Below are 27,452 nucleotides of genomic sequence, written 5' to 3'. Positions count from 1 at the left end.
CACCCCCAGATCTCTCAGTAGAAGTGTGTGTACATGGGTGTCTGAGACTTGCCTGGAAATCCCATTACAATGTTCCTGTTCAAGTCACCCTCCACCCCCACCCCAGACTGGCTACTTCACAGCTTTCCTCAAACCACCCTCCCATTTCTCACTCCCAGCTGGTGGCCTGTCTTCTTTTTCACTGAAAAAAAATAGAAGCAATCAAACCAGAAGGTCCTCCTCTTCCAGATCTCCCAGACATCCTGCATCTGCCTTCCCTCCCACTGCAGTGGTTCAGCTGTCCCTGCCCCTAACATGTGCCAATAGTCCCCCCCACCCCAGTATTGAATCGCATCCCCTCCTGCCGACTCAAGGATTTTGCTCTTATAATTCCCCCTTCCCTTCTGCATTGTCAATGCTTCCTCTTCTATCAGATCATTCGTTAACAGCATAAGACCCTGCTATATAATACCTCACAACTTAAAAAATAATTCTCTTTAGGCCCCATATCCCCCTTCTGCTACCCTCCCCATTTTCACCGCTAATGTGTCCCCAGTTTTGCTTTCAAAAAATGAGCTCACCATTATTATATGTGTATATCCACTGGGGAACCATCCATTTCTGGTAGTGTGGGGATAAAGTTGGACTTAAGGATTTCCTCCTTAATTAAACTACTAGATATTCCACAATTGTAGAATTTTTCTTCTTTTCTCCTTTTCTTAAAAAACAGGTATCCTTCAATGTGATCCAGGAACAATAAGAGAAGAGATACAGATATTTAGACTTTTTTGCCATGAATGTCAAAGAGTCTTCCATGACCGTTTGATTAATAATGAAGATAAGCACTATTTCCATGCTATTTTGACAGAAATGGCCAGTAAATATCAATCTTTATATCAATCTTTATTTAGCTAGGTTTTTTTAGTAGAAAAACAATTTGGTTTCTAATCTTAGCCATTAGACTACCAGGGAGACACAATTTGGTTTCTAAAATGAGCAAAATGAATTGTAAGCATTCATGAGTAAAAGGTTTTTTCTTCATATATTTATATATGACCCAAATATATAACAATATTTGAAATATTATGAAAATCATTTCATTGAAATTCAGGAAGGGTTAATATTCTTAATTCAGTATAGCATTTTAAGTAGAGGAGGGAAAGTAGGAAAAAAAATAGCATTTTGTTGGATAAGAAACCAGGATATTTCTAAAGTATTTCTTATTTATTAATATGTATTCAATATCTGTTATTTAATAAAATGTTTACTAATAGTAAATATTCTTAATCTTAAATCTGGGGGATTATCAACCAGACTAAAGTGGTATGGCATTAACATGGCTTTCCCTCAGTTTCATGTGTACCAATTAGGCTTCTAAATAAAGTAACAGGGGTTATTATTCTGTGTATCTTATTATTAATATCCTGCATTCAAGCTTATTGTTATACTAAGAATTGATTTTGTTTTTTGAATAGACAAACATTTTGGAATTGCAATAGGCCTGGAATATTTTTTGACTAAGCCCATCATATTTGGAGATTTCATTAAGGTAAGTATGTTGTATTGACGACTACATTTGAAGGCTATAAAACATTTACTATTTTCTACTTCAAGTTCATATTCTATAAGAGCTTTGCACATGTGAAGATTAGAGATCTAGACCAGGGGTCAGCAAGCTATGGTCCATAGTCCAAATCCACCCACCGCCCATTTTTGTAAATGGAGTTCTATAGGGACTCAGCCACAGCCCATTTGACTGTACTATGTATATGACTGCTTTCTAATGACTAGGCAGAGTGGAGTAGTAGCAACACAGGCTATACGACCTGCAAAGCCTAAAATATTTACTATATGTCCCTTGAGAGAAAAAGATTGCTGACTTCTGATCTAGTTACATTCATTTTAATATTAGTTTGAATCCGAAACCCATCAGGTATTCGATTTGGAAGGAAGCAAAGAGATTTAGTCTCTTAACTCAGGACTCCAATTCCTTTCCTAGAATCCTGTGTAGTTCTTCAGCCTCTGCTCAGAGGTTTCCAGTTATGGGAAGCTAATTAGTTAGCAGTTCTGCCTTCTTCATTTCAGGGTAGCTCTAATTAGTACCAAAATTTTCCTTGTACTAAGTTCCTTAAGTCTGTCCCCCCAACAACATCTACACATAGGCCCTAATTTTACCCTCTAGACCTACCTAGAATAGACTTATTCTAGATGAGTAACATTATTCTATGTTAGAAGACTTCCGTCTAACCACCCTACCTATGTTGACAGATAGCTGTCTTGTTTTACCAAGTTGACTCTTGTTTGGGTACAACATTCCTACTGTCCCTGAGAGGGCAAGGGCCATGTTTGTTTTGTTCACCCTAAATCCCTAGTTTCCTGCACAGAGCTAAGTATATAGCAGGCTCTCAATCAATGCTGTTTAAACAAATGAATGGACTCATCTTTATATCATACACATATGCAATACCTCACCACCCTGATAACCCCTGACAACTAAAAAAAATTACTAAACAATTTATTTGTATGAAATATATCTATTTTTTAATTAATTTTTATTGGAGTATAGTTGCTTTACAATGTTGTGTTAGTTTTTACTGTAAAGCAAAATGAATCAGCTATATATATACATATATTCCCTCTTTTTTGGATTTCCTTCCCATTTAGGTCACCACAGTGCATTAAGTAAAGTTCCCTGTGCTATACAGTACGTTCTCATTAGTTGTCTATTTTATACATAGAATCAGTAGTGTATATGTGTCAATCCCAATCTCCCAATTCCCCCCACCTGCCCCCCTTTTCCTTCTTAGTATCCATACATTTGTTCTCTATGTCTGTGTCTCTATTTCTGCTTTGCAAATAAGATCTTCTATACCATTTTTCTAGATCCCACATATATGCATTAATATATGATATTTGTTTTTCTTTCTGACTTACTTCACTCTGTATGACAGTCTCTAGGTCCATCCACATCTCTACAAATGACCCAATTTTGTTCCTTTTAATAGCTGAGTAATACTCCATTGCATATATGTACCACATCTTTTTTATCCATTCATCTGTAAATGGACATCTAGGTTGCTTCCATGTCCTGGCTATTGTAAATAGTGCTGCAATGAAAATTGTGGTACATGACTCTTGTTTAATTATGGTTTTCTCAGGGTATATGCCCAGTAGTGGGATTGCTGGATCATATGGTAATTCTATTTTTAGTTTTTTAAGGAACCTCCATACTGTTCTCCATAGTGGCTGTATCAATTTACATTCCCAGCAACAGTGCAAGAGGGTTCCCTTTTCTCCACACCCTCTCTGGTATTTATTGTTTGTAGATTTTCTGATGATGCCCATTCTAACTGGTGTGAGGTGATACCTCATTGTAGTTTTGATTTGCCTGTCTCTAATAATGAGTGAGGTTGAGCAGCTTTTCATGTGTTTTCATGTGTTTGTTGGCCATCTGTATGTCTTCTTTGAAGAAATGTCTATTTAGGTCTTCTGCCCATTTTTGGATTGGGTTGTTTGTTTTTTTGTTATTGTGCTGCATGAGCTGCTTGTATATTTGGGAGGTTAATCCTTTGTCAGTTGCTTTGTTTGCAAATATTTTCTCCCATTCTGAGGGTTGTCTTTTGGTCTTGTTTATGGTTTCCCTTGCTGTGCAAAACCTTTTAAGTCTAATTAGGTCCCATTTATTTATTTTTGTTTTTATTTCAATATTCTAGGAGGTGGGTCAAAAAAAGGTCTTGCTGCGAAATATGTCTATTTAAATGTATTCTTAAAATCAAAATCCGAAGTTTATTTTCAGGTGGTTATTATATTTCCTGTGTGTTTCTAACGATATTATTATCAAATGGGGAAATGAAGCAAAGCAAAAAGAGTAGTTGGACTCTTCTTCCATTGCCTATATGTATTTTAGTCAACGGTTCCAAAAGAAAATGTCCCTAGGGCAGTTGCTACGGCAAGGACAAGAAATTATCAATAGGTCCAAACGGACACTCAGTTGCCTATAGTTTACGCCAAATATCATGCTCAATGATTTATTTAATTAAATGACTGCTGTGTAAAAACTATGTATAGTTCTGGCATAACTTTTTATAACACAATCTGCCATACATAATTTTAAACAATTTTGCTTTTCTGATGTCAACAGCGTAAGAGCAAAAGTATGAAACCAGAGTCAGTTAAAGTGAGAAAAAATTTCAAATCATTTCTGAGCTTCTGTGTGAGTTTTATTGCGAAGATCATTGAAATTCCAGTGTACCACTTGAAGAGGTTGAATTAAATGAATTTTTCAGTTAGCCATGAACGTCTGAGTTTCTTTAAACTGATTTCCTTGGTTTTAAAGCCCTGTTAGCATATATAAGCAAATGATTAAATAAAAATATAGATAAAATAATGTTCCCTCCTAAGGTTATGTATATTATATACATTTATATATCAGAATTGATCCAACTTGGTTCTTCTCCAATAAATCATCTAGTTTGGAGCAGATAAGACTGACCGGATTTATGATGACATGCCTGATATGGAGAAAATCGCAAATGTTCTACAGGACTATCTTGATGATTATAACCTTACAAATCCCAAAGAAGTAAAGCTGGTGTTCTTCCAGGATGCTATAGAGCATGTTTCAAGGTATAGTGCCATAACGTGCCTAATAATGCATTGATCTAATTTCATTTATATTAAAAGGTAAGGATTAGGTTGTAAAACACTCTTTAAATAGATTGCTAGATGGACAAAGGTCTATTAGCAAATCTTGCTGTAACTTAAAAGGTATTTTTGATATATTTAAAATATATATGACATGAACATTTTATGGAATCTCAGAGGTCATTATCTTTGCTAAATATTAATAGATTGTTTTGGTTTTTTAAAATGTCCTATCTCATTCCAAAAAAAAGATCTAAAGTTGTTTACAGATATGTACAGTATAACCAGGCTGATTAACATGCATGACTAAAGAAATAGGGGGTTTTGCTTTGTTGATAGCAAAACAAGTTGAATGCAAGGATCATACATTCTAACTGCTTTTGAGTCTGACTCATACCCACTGCAAGTATCCTTTAAGGGTCATCCCCAACACCTAGGTATCCAGCCTGAACGTCTGTAGTCCTTGGGGCATATACAACTTTTTAAAGTGGCTCATGTCCTGTTGAACAATTCTTAAATTGTAAATATGTGTTAAAAGTGTTGAAATGATAAGGTACTACTGTATAGCACAAGGAGCTATATTCAATATCCTGTGACAAACCATAATGGAAAAGAATATATATATATATATATATATATATATATATATATATATATATATATATATATAATGTATGTATAACTGAGTCACTTTACTGTACAGAAGAAATTAGTACAGCATTGTAAATCAACTATACTTCAATAAAAAAATGTTTTAAGTGTTGAAATGACCCTTCAAGAGTAAGTCAAAATCTACTCCCTCTGACTTCTGATATTCATTCCATCCTTTGGAGTGGTAATAATAATAATAATGGCACTGAGTGTGAATATAAACCATGATATGGAGTATCTCATTTAACTCTGATAACACCTCTGTATGGCTCAATATCATGATCTTTCTAAATATAAGGCTCAGAGAATGTTCCAGTGGTCTGTTGCTACATAATAATCCACTGTAATACTTAGTAGCTTTATTTTTTCATTATTTCTCATGGCTCCCAGCCATTCTCTCCTGGGGTCTCTCATGCAGTTGCAGTCAGACAGCACCTAGAACACCTGGCCCATCTCTGCCTCCCTGTGGACTCCACTGTCTCTCCAGCAAGGCAGCATCAGAGTGCAGGGGCTTCTTACACAGTGATTCAGGGCTCCAAAGGCTCGTGCCCCAAGAGAGAGCCAGGCAGAAGGCAAATGGCCTTTCACAACATAGCCTTGGAAGTCACTCAGCATCACTTCTACCATACTCTGTCATTAGAAGCATCATACAGGGCTACCCAAGTTCACAAGACAGGATCAGAGACTCTATCACTTCATAGGGTCAAAGAGCAAGTAGGACCAGAAACATTATTGCAGGCATTTTTGGACAATACCCTGTGCCACAGAGAGATTAAGTGAATTGTCCGAAGCCCTCTAGCTGGTGAGTGGCAGGCTGGGGATCATATCCAATGCTTTGATTCTAACTTCACTGTAGATGCCTCCACCGAAAATGGATCCACTCTTTTTCCTAACAGCCCTCCAAATATTAGAAAATCATGACCAAGTTCTTCTTAGCTTTACCTTCTCCAGGTATAATTATCCCAGATGTTTCACTATTGCCTATTAGCAGTTATTTCCAGTTTTCAACATACTGAGCCCTTTATAACTTTTCAATGTTTCACTTAAAATGTGATACCCAGATTTGATATAGTATTCTGTGGAATAAGCAGTGCAAAATGTGTGTGAGGACAAAATTTCCCATGGTCTGCTACCATGGCAAGATTTTAATTGCTTTGTTTGTTTCTCTTGTCAACTATATTTTAGTGTTGGACCTTGTTAAGACTGACAGATCTCCAGGATTTTTTTTCCATAACCATAAGCAAACCAAGTCTTTTGCCCTTCCTATACTTCTGCTATTTAATTAACTCTAATTCAAGGATTTATGTTCATCACAGCTCAAGTGTTGTAACACAAAATAGTTTGTCATTGGGTTGTCAGGATACCACTTGCTTCCCATCTGTCCCCCTGCCAATATACCCACACACTAACTCCTAACAAGTTTTATTCCCATAGCTCAAGCAAGCCCTAAGCCTGAAAGAAAAAAGAAAAGAAAAGAATGGCAGAACTCTGGTCTGAGAAACTTCCTGAAGAATAGACCAGATGATAGGCAAAGTCGGCTTAATTATATTTATAATCTCTCTTACTTTTGTGAAAGGGAATCACCAGGCTACTCAAGGTTTGCTTAAAATATTACAGAAGGAAATTAAAAACCATTTGTAAAATGGGGGAGATTTAGTTTTCTTGCAAAAAGGACCACCATGTAAATAACTATGTAGACGTGTTCTCTTTTTTTCTAGAGAGGAATTTCTACTTGTCGTAAGTAAGAGCTCTCAAACACCTACTGCTGATTAGCAATTGGAAAGGACTTCCATTATGAACAAGAGTTTTGGGAAAATCACTAAATATTCAGCAATATAGCTGATACTACATTTCCATTTGTTAACATTCTAGGTTCTTGTTTTGTTTTGTTGCATAGGATAACTGAATAAAAGCCTTCCCAACTCAGAAAAAAATTAACATTTACTTCAGAGCCTGTGCTTTTGAAGAGCAGTTTGCACCAAGCTGTTTACCTATTACATGCCCCCAAAGTTGTCACCATACTGCAAGGATGGTCAAATGGATCTCTCTGTTAAAATAAAGTTACTAATTAGGAGAGCCATCTCTTGCCTACTACAGCAGAGAAAATGTAACTTTGGAGGATTCTCAATGGAGGGAGTTTTTTTATCCATTGATATGTAAGTTGACAGAAAAGATAACACTGGGAAGCAGAAAGGACAAGTCATTTGTTTCAAATAATCTCAGATGGAAAAAACAAATTACTATAATGTAAATGAAACAAGGAAAGAGTAACATATAAAGTGCAAGATATTTATGATATTCAATATTTTCATCCACTATAGAGCCCTTGTGCATTATGGGAAGAAATAACAAAACATTATTACATATCCATTCAGCCCTCAATTTTATACTCTCAGAGGTAGCTGAGGAGGTATAAGCAAATGATCTGAAGTGTCGTCTGTTAGATGTGCATTGTGATAGAGATATAGCAGTGGCAATAGTACCTGTGGGTCTTAGTTGTTTTAGGGGAGGAGTTAGCAAAGGATCTGTCAAATGAAAAAAAAGAAAAAAATGCCCAATGTAAGGGTTATGAGTTAAGTTTTATTTGGGGGAAAATGAGGACTATAGCCCAGAAAACAGCCTCTCAGATAGCTACGAGGAACTGCTCCAGAGAGGTAGGGGCAAGGTGATTTTGGTGAAGGGGGTACGTGCAGTCAAGCACACATTTTGGCAGAAGGTTGCTGCTAGTCACAAGGAACAGATGTCTCCATTAACGATTTTAGTGCTTTTCTAGATATGAGAAGATGAAAGAAATTGAGCTCATAAAATCTCCTGAAAATAGATATCTGAAGATCTGTTCTGCCAGTTTTTCCCAGAGCACAGAGTTCCTCATTCCTGATCTCCACCCTGAACTCCTTTCAGGGTGTGCTGAAGGTCAGAGACTGCAGTGGTTAGTGACTTCATTCTTGTAGAACCAGGTGGCAAGCGAGTTTTTAGTTGGCAGGTCCTAGGGAAAGGAGCTACAACCTTCTTTCGTAAAGGGCCAGATGGTAAATATTTTAGGCTCTGCCACAGACCCTGTCACAACTACTCAACTCTGCCATTGTAACACAAAAGCAACCACCGCCACTCAGTGAATAAATGAGCACAGCTGTGCTCCAATAAAACTTCATTTATGGACACTCATGTTGGAATGTCATGTGATAATGTCACATATCATAAAATATTACCCTTTTGATTTTTCTGTCAACCATTTAAAACTCTAAACACCACTCTTAGCTCATAGGCCATAAAAATTTTTTTTTAATTTTTTTGAAAAACCAATCTTTGGGTTAAGTTTTGGCCCATAGGCCATCTTTTGCTCACTCCTGTTCTAGACAAAGCAGTGTTATCAAGACTTTCTGGGCAGTGAAACAGCACACTCACCGTAAGGGCAGGAGAGAGTGTGAAGCTGTAGAAGACCAATCTGAAAGTTTCATACTATTTCAGAAGATACTGAATAATGACCTAGGAGTCTGTGCTTTGTCCCAGAGGAGCATTTTCCAATCAGTCCTTGTAGGCTCCCCATTCTAAGCTCATACTACACAGCTCCTATGCCCTGCCACCAAAGCTGATGGCACATAAGAACTATTTAACCACTGTCGTCTAATTCACAGTTTTTAAGGTCTTTAGAAGTTGATTACTTCAATATAGGTGATTTGGTGATAGTGTACTGAATTTCAGAGGTAGTTAGAATGAGAAATCACATGTTTATTTCCTTTTTTCATAAACGTAATTTTACTTATAAAAATGCCTATTACCAAGATCTTTTTAATGATAGAACTACTACATAAGGAAGACATCTTTATATTTCCTACAAGGAAGAAATAGATCTACTTTGTTTTCTTTAAAAAAAAATAGTGATTACTTTTTCTGATTATATACTAAATACACTTATTGTGGAAAATTTACAAAAACATTGTTCATAATTCCACCTCCTCACCTAGAGACAGTCACTTAAAATTGTATGGTGCTTTCAAATATATTTATAAGCATATATAATTTTTTTACAAAATTCAATTATGGCACATAGAGTTAGACATTATGCCTTTAACACATTTCATTTACCTCCACAAGCCTATATAATTAAATATTATTTTAAAGCATGGCTTTAACAACCACATTTATGCCATCCTAACTTATTTTCTAACTTATTTTAATGCAACCTCTTTTTTGTTTCATGGATTTTCTCTCTCTCTCGTGATCTGAAAGGATTCTATTTGCAGCTAGCATTAAGGTTTGTTTTTTAATATTGTCAATATGATAACAAAACCATGAAAAGAACTAAATATCCATCAGTAGGGAACCGATTAAATAAACTATGATATATCTATTGCTGTATTCACTAGCATGAGAATGTCCATAAAGCATTATTTAGCAAAACAGTCACAAAACAAAATGTGGTGTAGAGATTAATTCCATTTTTGTAAACACACACATACAAGTCAACAGACATAAATTTATTTATGAAGCACCTACCGTGTGCTACACACTGCTGCCATAGAGAGCAGGACAGCATCCAGGCCCTCATGATAGAGCTTACAAGTGGTAAAGTGTTAGCAGTGCTTTTTTCCCATCAGTTACAATGATCATGTTTTTCTTTCTTAATTAAAAAAGTAATAAAACCATTATCCTTTTCAAATATTTGAACTTTGTTTTTTCCAATTATCAGCATCATGAATTAAAAAGAGTAGATGACAGATACCTTCCTATTAAAAACAAAAAAGAGAGAGATTGAGAGAGAGAAATTAAACCTGCTTTTACATTTCTCCCATGATTTCTTAGTTTCTGATGACCCAATCTGAGATTTTAGGTGATAATTTTTTAAAAAGAATTTTTTTACATTTGCATCTTCTTTTTAAGGTGAGTTTATTGACATTACCATTACCTTTTTTTATATATAAATTTATTTATTTTTGGCTGCATTGGGTCTTCGTTGCTTCAGGCGGGCTTTCTCTAGTTGTGGTGAGTGGAGCCACTCTTTGTTGCGGTGTGCAGGCGTCTCACTGCGGCGGCCTCTCCCACTGCCGAGCACGGGCTCCAGGCACGAGGGCTTCAGTAGTTGTGGCACACGGGCTCAGTAGTTGTGGCTCGCGGGCTCCAGAGTGCAGGGTCAGTAGCTGTGGCGCACAGGCTTCATTGCTCTGCAGCATGTGGGATCTTCCCAGACCAGGTCTCAAACCCGTGTCCCCTGCATTGGCAGGCAGATTCTTAACCACTGCGCCACCAGGGAAGCCCTACCATTACCTTTTTATCTTAACAACAGTATATGAACTTGACTCTCATACAAACTGCTGACTTTTATACTGACATCCCTTCCCCCTTTTTCTTGAGTTTCTGAATTTTATTCATACTTCTCTATATACCTTCAAGGACTCTTTTAGGAAGGATTTGCAGGTGGTTTACTCTCTGAGAAATAACTTGATAGCTTTCCCTCTTAACCATTGTGGAATGTCATCTTGTAAAAGAGATGCCTGAGGCCAGCCTAAAATTATTTGTCCCTTTGGGAGTAATCTATTATATCTATTTTTCAGATGCTCACAAATTTTCAATTATGTCTAAAATATAGGTTTCTCTTTCATACTTTGATTCACATATGCATGCAGGCATACATTCACCTACACACACACACATAGTTTATTTTATATTTATAGATCTCCTAGAAAACATTTAATGTTTTGCTTGTCTTCTTTGACTTTCTTTCCTGACACTGAGTGACTTCCTCAGATCTAGGGGCTCAGCTCTAGGGGTTTCTTCTATTATTTCAGCTCGCTCCCCTCTTATTTCTCCTACAGTTCCTATTGTGTGGCCTCTGGGATTCAATTTGTCTCTCCTGTTTACCTTCCATTTTCTCTCTTGTCATTTTTAATATCATTATCTTTTTTTCTCTGAGGCCTGGCTAAATTCCTTGTGTTTGCCTTCTACTTCACCTATTCAATTTTCCACAGTATCCTATTTGTGAGGCCCATCTTCCACTGAAGTTTGCAATTTGGTAGTCAGACTTCCCATCAACAATCAATTTTTCCTACACTTGGATTTTTTTCCCTTTCTGAGTGCTCACTCTAGTATCATGATTGCAATTTTTTATAAATTCTTATTGTTAACATGAATCAGAAATTTTCTAAAATTTTGTTGATATAGTAAATCCATTTCAGGTTATTCCTGTTGATGTTTTCTGAGCTGCAGTCTCCTCTCCTACATTCAGCGATTTTTCTCTTGCTCATCCTTAGAAATAGAGACCTGCTTGCCCATATAATGGTTAATATAAGTAGTGGCCTAGAGCAGCCAGGCTCCTTAACAAAATCCTTCACGCTTTGAAGAAGGGAGAGGAGATTTTACCTTACTGTATTTGCGTGACCAAGGCCAACAGCCTATAGGAAATGGGGGAGAGATGGATATAAGGAAACCAGTGGTGCTTTTCTCCCAACCACGAACCTCAGACATACCCTGCTCTTCCCTGTGGCCTTTGGCTGGGGGATGACCCTCCAGAGGCCACCAGCCTTCCACACTGGGGCAGGCCCTCTGAGCAGAAGCCTTGTCTGTACACTTGAAATAAACCTTTGTCTGCTTTGTCTCCTGCAGGATCGCCCGCATGATTCGTCAGGAAAGAGGCAACGCCCTGCTGGTTGGAGTGGGAGGCACAGGAAAGCAGTCTCTTACAAGACTTGCAGCTCACATATGTGGTTACAAATGTTTGCAGATTGAATTGAGCCGGGGGTATAATTATGACTGTTTTCATGAAGACCTGAGGAAGCTGTACAAACTGGCTGGTGTAGAAGACAAGAATATGGTTTTCCTCTTCACGGACACCCAGGTACGTATCTAAATAGCCAAAGAGCAAGAACAGGAAAAGGACAAGTGTTACAATCACGTGTGTGAGCTTCAAATAGTTTTTAGGATGTAGTTCAGGGAATCATTCCCTCTAATAACAGAGTTCTTGGGCCTTATGAAAGACTTTTACGATACACTTTTACTTCTTTTACCAACTATTGCTTCCCCCTTTAAATTCTAAGTAAGTAAATGTGATCAGAGGTTAAGAGGGCGAGAAAGGACTTAACTTTTCTTGGAGGGAAAGGGCATAGAAAACAGAGGTAATAAACTATTCCTGTAGAAATAAATATAAGAAAGTAATTCCCTAAGTGAAATCAATTAGGGAAACATGCTTTACTCAAGAAAAGGAAAAAATAATGGATGTGTTTTGGTTAGATTAAATTTAAAATTAAAATAAGATTATGTCTACAACAAATTTAACTGATCCTGAATTTATTCCATAATAGAGGATTGTCTACAGTGATGACACTTTTAATGTTAGGGAAAATAAACGTTTATAGAAATCAGCCAAGGAATTAAAAAGTGATAAATCTGGTGCATAAATACTTTAAAATTCATTTTAATTTTGAAAACACTATAAAATGACTAAGTACGAATAAGGTGGGGAAATTGTTTTTAACATCTGTGACAAGCAGTGACCTTATATCTGAGTATGTAAATATTTTTTACATATGAGAAAAGACCCGCAGCTGAGTGTGTGGCCACTGTGGCCTGAGCCGAAGTCACATAACCTCCCCACACCGCATGCCTCCGTATTCGGTGCCCTGCCCCACTAGACCTGGCGTCTAGTGCCCCAGCGTGCCCCCACCCACTGCTGAAAGTCTCCCTTACCGAAGTCAGCCCAAAAAGTCTGGAAGAGGTGACTGTTTCTTCAAATGGGCAGACATCTATGTAAGTCTACAGGGATCGTGAAGAATCAGGGAACCGTGACTCCACAGTAAACCTCCAATAACCGGCCCCAAGAAATGGAGATCCACAAATTGCCCCACAAAGAATTCGGAATAATTGTTCTAAAGATGCTCAGAGAGCTACAAGAGAACACATACACAATTTCGTGACACCAGGAAAATAGTGCAAGAACAAAGTGACAGCAAGTGACATCGCCAAGATGGTGACATAGATCAGTCTGCTCCCCCTCACAGGAACACCTAACAATTATTCACGGACGAGACACGGAGAAAATCCTAGAACCTGGAGGGTGAGGCTGAAGCACACCCCTGCACCACAGAGACCCAGAAAGTCCACGTTAGAAGGGTAAGAGGAGCAGCGACACACTGACCACGTTACTCTCCTCCCAGGCCAGCACAGCACCACATCAAGAGGTCTCCTCTGAGCCTGGGGTCTCTCCAGTGGGAAGAAAGAGCCCAGGGTGGACATCCAGCTCCCGCAGTGTTCTGGGTAGCATCTTGGGAGTTTCACTCCAGTCTCACATCACAGGGATGGTGGAGGAATCTGCAGCGCTTGACCTCTGGGAATCTGATTGTGACGGAGAAGGCGTAAGGATGTAACAACCAGCACTCAGATCATGACAAAACAAGTTCTTACCCAAGCGCCCAAGAGTGGTCCAAGCCAGCAGCTTTGCTCATCCGCAGAGCCAGTCTGATCAGGGAACTCAGCTGGGTGCAGGTCTGCCTGATTCGAGGTCCTCAAATGAAGAGCCTTGCCAGCCCTGGAGCCTGGTCCGGTCCCCCCACCCACCCAGTCATACCCTGCTCACTGCTGAGTGTAGCTCCTGGCTCCACCCAGCCAGAAAGGCTGGCCAGAACACCTGGAAACCTGTGTAGCCCAGCAACGCTCAAGAGGAGAGTATGGCAGACAGAGTAGATGGCCCACAGGGCAAAGCCAGTGGAGTGACACTGCCCAGCCATGGAACTTGGGGTGAAGATCAGCTTGAGTCCAGACCACAAACAAAGAGCCTTTCCAGACTTGAAGCCAGTTTCCTGCTCCTCCCAGGCAAGGCAGCTAATTCACAGTCCCATCTACTGCTTAGTTCCCAGCCCCTCCAAGCAGAAAGCTTGACCAGAAACACCTAGGAAGATGTTTGGAACCAGCTCTCCTTCTCCACCTCAGCAAGGGAGCTAATTCATAACAGTGCCCAATGGTGAGTGTACCTCCCTGCCATGCCCCACCCCACCAGACCACAAAAAGCCTTTTTGGGCTTGGAACCCATTCTCCCACTCTGCCAGGGCAGGGAAGCTAATTCATAGCCTCACCTACCGCTAAGTATAGTACCCAGCCCCAACAGTCTAGGAAACCTGATAAGAGAACCCAGGCAATCACAGAGCTCATCCTATAGCCTTGGTCATTTAAAACCAAGTCAGAAGTCCTGTCCAACTGTTCTCAGCCAGTTGCATCACCCATGACCTCAGAGCTCAGGCATTATCCCTACCCTAAAATAGACATTGATAGCAAGTCCCACCTGCTCAAAGATATTACCAGTTGATATGTCCAGAAACCCAAACTGAGCTGACTGGTGAAGAACAATCTCTGCCAAAGTGAACCAGTAAAGTCTGGAAGAGAAGATCACTTACTCAAATGTGCAGATGACAATGTAAGGAATCAAGGATCATGAACAATCAGGTAAACATGTTACCACCAAAGGAAACTAATAAAGCCCCAATAACTGACCCTAAAGAAGGGAAGGTCTGTGAATTGTCAGACGAAGATTTAAATTAATCCTCTTAAAAATTTTAGTGAACTACAAAAACACACAGATGGACAACTAAATGAAATTAGGAAAACAATGCATAAACAAATGAGAAGTTCAACAGAGAAATAGAAACAATTTTTTTAAAAAACCAAACAGAAATCTTAGAGCTGAAAAATACAATGACTGAACTGAGGAATTCAATAGAGAGCTTCAAAAGGATTCAACCATGTGGAAGAAAGAATCAGTGACCTAGAAGACAAGACATTTAAAATTATCCAGTCAGAAGCATAAAAAGAAAGAAAAAGAGTGAAGAAAACCTATGGGACTGATGGGACACAATCAAAACAAACAATATCCACATTGTGGGAATTTCAGAAGAAGAGAAAGAGAAATGGACAGAAAGTATATATTGTATACGGTATGAGAATGTAGTCCAATTCCTTATGGATGTAGCTGTCTAGTTTTCCCAGCACCATTTATTGAAGAGACTGTCTTTTCCCCATTGTATATTCTTACCTCCTTTGTGTAGATTAATTGCCCATAGAAGTGTGTGTTTTATTTCTGGGCTCTCTATTCTGTTCCATTGATCTATGAGTCTGTTTTTGTTCCAATACCATACTATTTGAATACTGTAGCTTTCTAGTATAGTTTGACCTCAGGGAGCATGATACCTCCAGCTTTGTTCCTCTTTCTCAAGATGAGTTTGGCTATTCAGGATCTTTTGTATTTTCATAGAAATTTTAAAAACAAGCTCTGTTTGGTTCTTCTTTATATCTTCTCTTTGTTAGACTTCTTACTGTGTTCATCCAGTCTTCCCTCTAGTTCACGAGGATCTTTACGGTCATTACCTTGAACTCTTTATCAGGTAGATTACTTATCTCCACTTTGCTTAGTTCTTCTGAGGTTTTATCTTGTTCCTTCATTTGGAACATATTCCTCTGTTGCCTCATTTTGCCTAATTCCCTGTTAATATTTCTATGCGTTAAGTAGGTCACTCTCATTGATAGTTGCTCTGTAAATAGTTGTAATTTTGGTGTGCCGTGGGAGGAGGTAAGCTCAGGGTCATCCTACTTTAACATCTTGGCCACTCCCCCAGGGTCATCTTCTCTTAAAGATAAAATTAACTCAGTGTGAATTTTAGATCATATATTTGCTTGTAATATACAGGCAGTAAATGTAAAATGGTTGAATAAGGTATAATGACCACTCTGCTTTCTTCTACAGATTGTAGTAGAAGAGTTTCTAGAAGATATAAATAACATCCTGAACTCAGGTGAAGTGCCGAATTTATTTGAAAAGGATGAACTGGAGCAGGTTTTAGCAGCCACCAGACCAAGAGTGAAAGAAGCAGGAATTTCTGAGGGGAATAGAGATGAGGTAGGACATGTCAGAATGGTAAGAAGGTTTTGGAAAACAAAAAGTTGTCTTAGCCTTTTTCCAGTGGTCCACAAATCCCCTTAAGCAGTCCATGGACAGAATTTTTTCAATATAATTTGTTTCCTTTGTAATCCTATGTATTTTATTTCCTACATTTAAAGCATTGGTTCATCAGGTTTCCAGAAACTGTTATGGAAAGCAGAAAACAGAAGCCCTACTACCCCATGGAGATCATAGATCTGTCCAAACTGGAAAGCTTCTCTTATCCTTCTTAAACACAAATTTATTTCACACACACCCAGTGCCCTGCTTAAGGAGTTCAGTACTTTTGACTGCCTTTCCTATTGGCAAGATTATGAAATGCATTCTCCCTCTCTGTCAACCTCTCTCTCTCTCTCTCTCTAACACACACACACACACACACACACACACACACACACACAGACACACACACACACAACACAGCTGCTGTCCAGATCCATTTCTCCAACACCGTGCTACACTCTGTAAGCAGCTATTTGTCTAGCCCAGGCCTTTCTCTTCTTTCTGCACCTTATCTAACTTTTTGGGCCAGTCTTTCTCATATCCTCTCTTCCGTGTCCTTTCATGAGAATTCCCTCCCCTGCTAAGTCAGGACTTATAGGTACAGACAGCCAATGTAAGCAGAAATGGCTTTATTCGAGGGACACAACCATTGGGAAGGCTAAAGAAAGGGATTCCAGGCTGAATTCCTTGGAACGATTATGAAATGACACTGTAGAAGTCAACAGTCAAGGACACTGCTGCCTCTGCCACAACCGTTCTGCTGATCCAGGAGACCTCTAACCAATCAGTGTGCTACTGCTTCAGCTGCCAGCTCCAAAGTCATGTGTCCCCCACCACGTTGGGAGCAGCTGAAGTAAGGAGCCACATCCAGAGATGGTGACCCCAGGTCCATGCCATTTCTGCCAGGCTCTGTACCTGCAAAAATAGTTGCCCTGTACCCTGTCTCTTTCTCCCAATGGTCTCCTACCCCAAGGCAAAGCCTTGTGTGACTACCTCTCTCCACTTTATTCAAGGGGTCTCCTTAAATCCACTGATGAAGAGGACCTACGTCACATGCCAAACCCAAGTTGCAACAGCGTCTGCAAAACGTCATTTAATCTTTCCAGTCTGCATGAGAAAAAGGGGTTGGAATGGGATGTTAAAACAATTCATACATCCACTATGCTAACATTTTTTTAATTTGATATTGGTAGAGTCAGATGCATTAGCCAACACTTATTTTCATAGTTGGTTCAGCCTTATTCTAAATTGAAAATGTCTTTCTTTTTGTCAGGTGTTTCAATACTTTATCAGCAGAGTCCGTCAGAAGCTGCACATTGTTCTCTGCATGAGCCCCGTTGGAGAGGCCTTTCGGTCCCGATGCCGGATGTTTCCATCCCTTGTGAACTGCTGCACCATTGATTGGTTTGTCCAGGTCGGTGACATCACAGGATATCTCTTTGAGAAGTAGGACTCGCTTGATTTTTTTTTTTTTTTTTTTTTTTTTTGCGGTATGCGGACCTCTCACTGCTGTGACCTCTCCCGTTGCGGAGCACAGGCTCCGGATGCGCAGGCTCAGCGGCCATGGCTCACGGGCCCAGCCGCTCCGTGGCATGTGGGATCTTCCCAGACCGCGGCACGAACTCGCGTCCCCTGCATCGGCAGGTGGACTCTCAACCACTGCGCCACCAGGGAAGACCCGATTTTATTTTTTTAATGAAATATAATTGATTTATAATGTTTCAGGTGTACAGCAAAGTGATTCAGTTACATATATATTCAATTGTATATATATGTGTGTATATATATTTCAGATTATTTTCCATTGTAGGTTATTAAAAGATATTGAATATAGTTCCCAGTGCTATACAGTAGGAACTTGTTGCTTATCTATTTTATATATAATAGTGTGTATCTGTTACTCCCAAATTTCCAATTTATCCCTCCCCCTACCTTTCCCCTTTGATAACCGTAAGTTTGTTTTCTATGTCTGTGAGTCTATTTCTGTTTGTAAATAAGTTCATTTGTATCATTTTTTAGACTCCACATATAAGTGATATCATATGATATTTGTCTTTCTCTGTCTGACTTTACTTAGTATGATAATCTCTAGATCCATCCACATTGCTGCATATGGCATTATTTCATTCTTTTTTATGGCTGAGTAGTACTCCACTATATCTATCTATATCTATATCTATATCCATATCTATATCTATATCTATACCCATTACATCATTTTTTTTTTTTTTCGGTTCGCGGGCCTCTCACTGCTGCGGCCTCTCCCATTGCAGAGCACAGGCTCCGGATGCACAGGCTCAGCAGCCATGGCTTACCGGCCCAGCCACTCCACAGCATGTGGGATCTTCCCATACCAGGGCACGAACCCGTGTCCCCTGCATTGGCAGGTGGACTCTTAACCACTGCACAACCAGGGAAGCCCCATTACATCTTCTTTATGCATTCATCTTTCAATGGACATTTAGGTCTCTCTTCCATGTCTTGGCTATGGTAAATAGTGTTGCTATGAACATAGGGGTGCATGTGTCTTTTTGTATTAGAGTTTTTGTCTTTTCCGGGTATATGTCTGAACTTGCTTGATTTTAAAGTGGTAACACATTGTCCAATAACTCCTCAAGGGTACTTACATTAGCTTCAAAGCCCACTAGGGATTTACTCATGTGCAAGGGATGATAATGACAATCATTGAACAAAGGCAGAATGGAATTTATAAAGAAGAGAAGACTATTAAATTTACCAGTGTAGAGTTACCATTGATCTTGACAAGAGCTGTTCCGGTGGAGTGATGGGGTAGAAGGTTCAAGAGAGAAGAAAGGAGGGGAATCGGAGACAACTCTTTCAAGGAGTTTTGCCACAAAGGAACACTATGAGATGGGTAATAGCTAGAGGGATATGTGAGGTCAAGAGAGAAGTATTTTTTCAAGTGGAGAACACAAACAACACACGTGTGCTGATGGAAATGATTCAGAAAAGAGAATTATATTGATGGTGCAGCAGAGTTAGGCATTGTTGGACCAGTGTCACTGAATAGGCAAGAAGGGATGTGATGGCTTCACCAGTGAAGGGGCTGACATGGGCAGGGAGCACGCACAGCTTACCCCAGAGTGTAAGCCCACAGATGCAAGTAGAGGGGAAGACGTGGAGGTGAAAATTCATTGAAGTTCTGTTTGCATTGCTTCTATTTTTTTTTTAGTGATGTGGGGAGCAAGGTCATGAACTGAGAATGAAGAGGAAAGAGGAAGTGTTAGCAGTCTGAGGAAGTAACATAGGGTGCGAAATACTCAGGAGGATACAGGAGTGACGGATGAGACGATGTAGAAGCATTTCTGGGCTGAGCTAAGAACCCGCTTGAGCTAGTTGCCATGAATTGACAGCGAGGCCAGTCAGCACAGCTGTGGGGGGTTTTCTCCAGCCGTGCTACCTGCACAGTTGCAGGTGTGGGGTAACAGAGAGTTGCACTTGACTGAGCAGAGAGACAAGAGAGGAGCAAAGGAGTTGAGGTGAACAGGACAGTGATTATAACCGTGAACCTGGCACTCAAACTGTATAATAAACGGAGAGAGGACATGAGATCCTCATAATGGATGTGATTTTATTCATACAATTATGCTAAAAACACCCACGTTTATTCAATCAATCAAATAGTTTTTGAACAACTTCTGTGTACCAGACACTGTGCTGGGGTCAGCAAATGCAGACCCAGGACCTCCCTCAAATGAGCACAGCCATTCAATTCGTGAAACATCATGGACACAAGTAGGAGTTAACAAGCTAAAAGGCGGGACAAGGCGAAAAAGACTTTCAGAGAAATGCATTTTTCTTCATAGTTAAACTGTGTATTATGGAAATAAGCAACAGACTTTCCAAATCATATCTTTATTTACAGTGGCCCAAAGAAGCACTTCTTTCTGTATCAAAGACGTTTTTCTCAAATGTTGATGCTGTAAATGAAGAACTGAAAGAAAAGCTCTCCCTCATGTGTGTGAATGTCCACTTGAGTGTCTCCAGTATGGCGGAACGCTATTACACAGAGCTCCGGAGACGGTACTACACAACGCCCACCTCCTACTTGGAACTCATCAATCTCTACTTGTCTATGCTGAGTGAAAAAAAGAAGAAGTTGGTTTCAGTAAGTTTACTATTATTAACTTAAAAAAAAAAAAACTTCTTTTTTTGCTTGGACTCAAAACTTTTGCCAGAATGAGTGGAAGATCTATGTTCCATCTTGCCTACTGGACCTCTCTCCATCCCATACATGCCCTTGAAAACCTACAATATGACCAAAAAGTGTCTCATGCTGTCAGTCCAAAGGCCTTCCCCTTCTTTGATATTTAGATTTTTTTTTCTTTTTTTTTTTTGTGGTACGCGGGCCTCTCACTGTTGTGGCCTCTCCCATCAGGGAGCACAGGCTCCGGACGCGCAGGCTCAGCAGCCATGGCTCACAGGCCTAGCCGCTCCGTGGCATGTGGGATCTTCCCGGACCGGGGCACGAACCCGTGTCCCCTGCATCGGCAGGCAGACTCTCAACCACTGCGCCACCAGGGAAGCCCTGATATTTAGATTTTGTCTTCTATCATTACATAAGGGTCCTTGACTCAGGAGCATGATATGGACATTGCAACAGATTAAAGTGAAGCAGAGAACTAGTCACCTCTGCAGTGTTTAGTAAGAAGGAGAACTTTTTGTTAAATAATAGAGATGGGGGTTTGGTGGTCTCACGTGTCAGTGGTTCCCATTAAGAGCAAGGACTTCGGTGTCAGGCAGACCAGGTAGCACCTCTGCTCTACCTCTTTCTTCCTGTACAACCTTGAGCATGTTTTGTAACTGTTCCAATCTTAGTAGAAAATAAAGTTTTAAAAAAATATGTATCTACCTCTTGGATTGTTGTAGAATTTAAATAAGATATGATTTGTGAAGTGCTTGGAATATGACCTAACACAGATGAGGTGCTCAGAAAATAGTGGCTACTGTCATCATCAGGCTATTAACATGACCTAAAATTTTCAACATTTTAAATAGTAAAAATGGAAGCATTTACCATTTAGATATTTTAAATGTCTTTCAGAGGATTTTTACCTGGTAAATGTATGCCTAGTAAAATAACGTGACACATATTTTTGAAACATGACAATTTGAACCACGTTTTCTGTCTCACCCTCAAAAAACAGTTATTCCAAGGTGCCTCCTTTACCAGATACCACTCCTTTGATCCTAGTCAAGAATTTCCTACCACCGGGGAGTAAGGTTTAGATCAGCAACTAGGGCTAAGTACCCAGGACACTATCTCCAGGGGGTCTCAGCCCTGCTGATCCACCCTGAGGAAACAAGCTCCCAGAGCTGTGACCTCCAGGAGTTTCTATTTGAACTCGTCCCTCATTCATTCAACATGCTACCAAGCTACCACAGGGAATAAAAATAATACAGTGTGGGCCTTCAGTGACGTCCTACTCCTGTGGCCAGGGGGCATGGATCCAAACCCACTGTGGTGAATATCAGGGCCATTTCCTAGAGTTCTGTTACCTGAAGCTTTCTGTACATTCACAGCGTTAACTATTACAAACTGATTCACCAATTCTGCAGATGTGAAATTCTAGTACATGAGTGAGAGATGCCGGTAAACTTATAATACTCATCACAATAGATATTTTCCTTGTCATCTAGGCACGTGAACGGGTAAAGAATGGTCTCACCAAACTATTAGAAACAAATGTACTAGTAGATGAAATGAAGTTAGATCTTTCAGCTTTAGAACCTGTCCTTTTAACAAAGTCACAAGATGTTGAAGCCCTGATGGACAAACTGGCAGTGGATCAAGAAAATGCTGATCAGGTATGCAGCATCACCCGACAGTGGGTGAGAAGGCTTTGACCACCAACCGATCCCTTATATACAATGACAAATGATTGGATTTTTAAATATGTTATGAAAATAATTAAGTGATAAGTCAATTTAGCCATGCTTTTAAGCCTGGCTCTCTCCCTGAGAATGAGTGAACCCAACGAGTGGGACAGAGAGAGTTGTGAGAATAGTACCAGCTGCAAATATAAAACAGCGAATCTTCTCCTAAGAAGGAACTGTCTGTTCTAATAACTTTGTCTCCATTATTATCAACATGGCATGAGACGGACAAAGGAGAGCATAAAATGCAGTAGAGACAAACTTCTTTTATCATTGGTCTAATCTTTGCTTTGAAACATTGAAATTCAAATACTGAGACCACTTAAGCAGTCGTGTTTTAATGGTTAGGTCCGAAGCGTTGTGCAAGAAGATGAAGCGATAGCAAAAGTGAAAGCCGAAGAAACCCAAGCCATAGCTGACGATGCTCAAAGAGATCTTGAAGAAGCTCTCCCTGCACTCGAAGCTGCTAACAAAGCACTGGATTCCTTAGATAAAGCGGATATATCTGAAATCAGAGTTTTCACAAAGCCCCCAGATATGGTCATGACTGTGATGGAAGCCATCTCTATTCTCTTGAATGCCAAGTGAGTACCTCACAATCACCCATTACCAAAATACCTGGTGGAATTTCTTTGCTCTTTTTCTCCATTTTCATTTACATGTTTTCATTCTATTCTCCACCCTCTCATCAGTTCGGTCTGTCATTCAACAAATTGATTCCACAAGCATTTTCTTGAACATCTATTTTGCACTAGATGATGGAAAATATAAGTTCTTCCGTACAAGGCACTTACAGTCTAGTAAGGAGAGAGGCATGAAAAATAATAATTTCAAGACATGTGAGAGTTGCATAGTATTAGGAGTGCCAAGAAAAGAGTGCCTAAGTCCCCCTGCGGAGGTGTGAGCAGGTTTTTTGGGAGACGATGCTCAGGTGGAGAGTGGACCATGGGGAGAGCTCAGGGATCTTTGATGCTCATGGATCTTTGATGCTCATGGATTGGGTGGTGCTGGGCAGGAGGGCAGTGACTGAATCATGAATGGTCTTGTATGCTGTGCTAAGCAGTTCAGGTTTCACCTAGAAGATATGCAGTTTTCAAACTTTCTTTAGGAATATAAACTTTTCTTCAATAAAAATTGTGCTATAAGAAACCTTTCCAAGTAAAAGTGATCAAAGTGAGGGTAGAGGGCCCAGAGCACTCCCCCGCGAGGCCTCCCTACTAACCCTCTGGCCAGCACCTCGGTGGGACCTGGGGGCTCTTCAGAGCACAGATGGAGAGCCCTGGCCACAGGGGCCTGAGAACCATTGAACATTGTTGACATAATCAGATTTTCACGTGAGAAAGACCAACCTGGCCAAAGTTCACAAAGAGTGAGTTTGACTGAGAGACAAAACCAGTTCGAAGGTGATTGTAGTGTCCTGGCAAGAGATTTTAAGGATCTAAACCAAGCAAAGGAGATAAAAATGTGAGTGCCTGGGCTATTTTTGAAATATAACTATTATTCCTATAATGCCTTACATTTCTATGACTCTATGATTTTATAATTGTTTCTCTACCAAAACTGTGTTGTATGGAACATTAGTCATCCAACTACTTGTCCCCCCATGAATGATGGTGCACATAACTACCAATTACTGGGATTATAGTATTGAGATTAAAACTACCCACTTTTGGGGATAACATTTTTAATTAATTTATTTTTATAGAGATATAGTTGACGTACAATATTATGTTAGTTTCAGGTGTGCTACATAGCGATTTGACATTTGCACACATTGTGAAACAATCACCACGGTAAGACTAGAAGCCATCTGTGGGATAATATCTTTTTTTTTTAACTGGACTGGTACTTTAATAGTATTTTTAAAAATTATTATAAATAACACATAATTGGACAACATTAAAAACATATCTTTGTAGCTTCTTTACATTAACTTCAATTTTCTGTCTTGCTTGGAACTAATAATAGTAATAGTAGCAGTAAAAAAAACCCTCATTTTGGGGGGGTAACTAATATAAATGTCATTCTACAAATTTTGAAAGTCTGTTAGATGCAAACAAAATAAATTTTTATAACCGTAGCTCAACCAGTAAATAAGAGCATTTGCAGAAACATCATTTTAAGTATTTTTTAAAAGAACAAACTATACACACTATGAAAGTAAAATTGCATAAATATATGCCTAGTAAACAAAAGTAGCAGCTCGTGGTGCTCTTAAAGCCTAGTAAAATGCTTTCAGTAAATTGTGTTATATTTGCTTTATAATAGGAAAACTCAGAGCAAGTTAAACGTTACATGACTAATAACATAAACAATTGACATAACTCTGTCTGAATTCCATCTAATCATGCCTAAATGACATATTTTCTTATTTCTTTTTTTTTTTTTTAATTTTTGGCCACGTTGGGTCTTCGTTGCTGCACGCAGTCTTTTCTCTAGTTGCGGCAAGCCCCCGCACGGGCTTCTCACTGAGGTGGCTTCTCTTGTTGCAGAACACTGGTTCTAGGCGCACGGGCTTCAGTAGCTGTGGCACGTGGGCTCAGTAGCTGTGGCTCACAGGCTCTAGAGCGCAGGCTCAGTAGTTGTGGCACACGGGCTTAGTTGCTCTACAGCATGTGGGATCTTCCCGAACCAGGACACGAACCCATGTCCCCTGCATTGGCAGGCGGATTCTTAACCACTGTGCCACCAGAGAAGTTCCTGATTTTTTTTTAATCTGTGGGATAATATCTTAATGTCCTCAAAGGAATACATTTCTTTTGTTCTTACATTCCCTCATTACAATGCTATTAACTTATCATGTGTATTTTTCAGGCCTGATTGGCCAACGGCAAAGCAACTTCTTGGTGACTCTAACTTCCTGAGAAGACTTTTAGAATATGATAAGGAAAACGTTAAGCCTCAAATCCTGGCAAAGCTTCAAAAGTATATTAATAATCCTGATTTCGTGCCTGAAAAAGTAGAGAAAGTATCCAAAGCATGTAAATCCATGTGCATGTGGGTAAGAGCGATGGATTTGTACTCTCGTGTAGTCAAAGAAGTCGAACCAAAGAGACAGAAACTCCGCGCTGCACAGGTACGTCATCTGTGTTGTGATATTTTGTAGAATCAAAGGCCATGATCATCAATCATTCAAGCTCCCTTTGTGGTGCCACTGAGACCCTACACAATATAGATAGTAATCATGCTCTTGAAAATTAGTTTTTGTTTTAAAAAATAGCTAGCAAAGATTGTTTTTTTCAGAAATGACCTCTGAAATCAGCCCTCTTCCAGCATAAAAGGAAAGTAAGTCCTTAGTATATTCATATCGTCAGGCCTATGGTAATTTTTTACTTTATTTTAGCTCTAGCATCTGATACTCTATGTTTCTATTTGCTAAATACTCCCACACTTGATGAGGTTCTAAAAACCAGCTTAACCCACAATTGGATGTGAGGCCCCAAGAAGAACAAAGAATGATCATTTAGTGGAACAGGTTACCAAAAGAACCACAGCTATAGAGCAGGGGCTGGCAAACATTTTCAGTAAAAATCCAGACAGTAAATATTTTCAGCTTTGCCGGCTATATGGTCTCTGTTGCGATTACCCAACTCTGCCGTTGCAGCACCAAAACAGCCGTCAACAATTCAGACACGAGTTAAGTGTGGCTGTGTTCCAATATAACTTTATTTATGGTCATTGGAAGCCAAATTTCATACAATTATCATGTGTTATGAAATACTATTCTTCTTTTGATTTTTCCCCCAACCATTTAAAACTGTAAAACGATTCTCAGCTCACAAGTCACACAGAAACAGGCAGTGGGCTAGATTTGGCCTGCAGGTCATAGTTGCAGACCCCTGCTCTAGAGAACTAGTTAGGAAAGATAGTTTTCACTATTGCATGAGTATTTCATTTGTTTTATCATTTAAAGTTAATAGTCCATTTTAGTAACCAATTCATCCTCAAACGCTTGGTACATCTGTTTCTCTAATCCTTCTATGATTTATTTTGTTGGGCTTTGTTTTTGTTTTGTTTTGTTCTGGTTCTGCTTTTATATTTTATTCTCTCATATATGTTTTAACTTTGTATATCATATCACTATCTTTTAGGACAAACTCTTTTAAGAGAAAGAAAACATAAATCCTATTTTTTTTAAATAAACTATTATAAATGGGCAAATTTGACCTTCTTTGGGGGCCTGTTCTTATTTACTTGATTTTATTAGGCTGAACTTGATATTACAATGGCTACTCTGAGAGAAAAGCAAGCATTACTAAAAAATGTGGAAGATCAGATACAGGCCTTACAACGTGAATACGACAAAAGCGTGAATGAGAAAGAAAGTCTGGGTAAGTAACTCGTAAAATTTATGCTGGTTAGGAAATGCCTGATTTTCAAAAGGAAGAAGCGTTTTCCGGCAGTCAGGTCTCAACCTCCATCCAGTATGTAGGGCATATTTGCGTTAGATGGATGGCCTTAACCTTCTAGTATAACATTAGTATATTGTATATATTCAACTCCTATATCTGAATAAGGCTTTGGGGGGGAATGTTACATTATAACACAGAGCAGCACATGAATTTGATCCAGAAAATAAATACCACATGGGCAGAAAGAGAGCGCTATCTTCAGCCAGAGTAAAGGAGTATCAAAAAGGAACTCTCAGCATGGAAGAGGCAAACTTGGACTTGGCTCTGAAATGGGTACTAGTGCTGAATTGGTGTGAGGTTTCCCAGAGATGTATTGACGTCATTAGCTAAGTCATGCTCATTCTGCTATCAGTAGAAGCAGATGAACAAACTTCTTGTACTGTAGGCAAATATTGAATAACATAACCCGGTTTTCTTTAAATTTTCTAGCAAAGACGATGGCCCTGACCAAAGCACGTCTGGTACGTGCTGGAAAGCTGACGGCCGCATTAGGAGACGAGCAAATCCGATGGGAAGAAAGCATCGAGAAATTCAACGAGGAGATATCGAACATCATCGGGAATGTGTTCATAGCAGCAGCTTGCGTGGCCTATCATGGGGCCTTCACAGCCCAGTACAGGCAATCGGTGGGTAAACGTGCTTTCTGTGAGGAGGGGTGAGAAGCAGCTGAAACTGAGGGAGGCGGGGTGTGTGTGTGTCATTTTTCCAAGTGTAGAGGGAGGTTCTCCATGAACCTTAGGTATTCATTCCACTGCCCCCAAGTCAGTGATGGTTACCCCTAGGCTTTCCTTAACACAATCCCCCTTTTCCTCTCCCGCCTTAGAAAGTTACTCATCGCTTGCTTACACAGGAACCTGAGGAAGAAAAAGAGACAGGGAGTCTTCCCGACTTAGGATTGAACGAGGATGAAGTGTTCTGAATTGGTGAGGGCCTGCTACAAAGGGCTC

At 39.6% G+C, this 27,452-nt stretch overlaps 1 protein-coding gene across 1 annotated transcript in view; it reads left to right on the top strand.

Moving 5' to 3' along the window:
- Nucleotides 1-27,452, top strand: part of DNAH6 (dynein axonemal heavy chain 6) — a 291,734-nt gene that overhangs the window by 171,288 nt on the left and 92,994 nt on the right. The window contains exons 43-54 of the mRNA XM_019942077.3: nucleotides 710-856; nucleotides 1,455-1,528; nucleotides 4,451-4,605; nucleotides 11,875-12,106; nucleotides 15,998-16,150; nucleotides 17,469-17,609; nucleotides 20,082-20,324; nucleotides 21,857-22,024; nucleotides 22,442-22,677; nucleotides 24,908-25,169; nucleotides 26,301-26,424; nucleotides 26,935-27,131. Of these exons, the coding sequence (XP_019797636.2) occupies nucleotides 710-856; nucleotides 1,455-1,528; nucleotides 4,451-4,605; nucleotides 11,875-12,106; nucleotides 15,998-16,150; nucleotides 17,469-17,609; nucleotides 20,082-20,324; nucleotides 21,857-22,024; nucleotides 22,442-22,677; nucleotides 24,908-25,169; nucleotides 26,301-26,424; nucleotides 26,935-27,131 (2,132 nt within the window). The remainder of the gene's footprint in view (nucleotides 1-709; nucleotides 857-1,454; nucleotides 1,529-4,450; nucleotides 4,606-11,874; nucleotides 12,107-15,997; nucleotides 16,151-17,468; nucleotides 17,610-20,081; nucleotides 20,325-21,856; nucleotides 22,025-22,441; nucleotides 22,678-24,907; nucleotides 25,170-26,300; nucleotides 26,425-26,934; nucleotides 27,132-27,452) is intronic.

This window comes from Tursiops truncatus, chromosome 14 (assembly GCF_011762595.2).
Source record: "Tursiops truncatus isolate mTurTru1 chromosome 14, mTurTru1.mat.Y, whole genome shotgun sequence".
NCBI classification, from domain to species: Eukaryota; Metazoa; Chordata; class Mammalia; order Artiodactyla; family Delphinidae; genus Tursiops; species Tursiops truncatus.
Note: the sequence above shows the minus strand (reverse complement) of the source record. Positions and strands in the feature narration are given on the sequence as shown.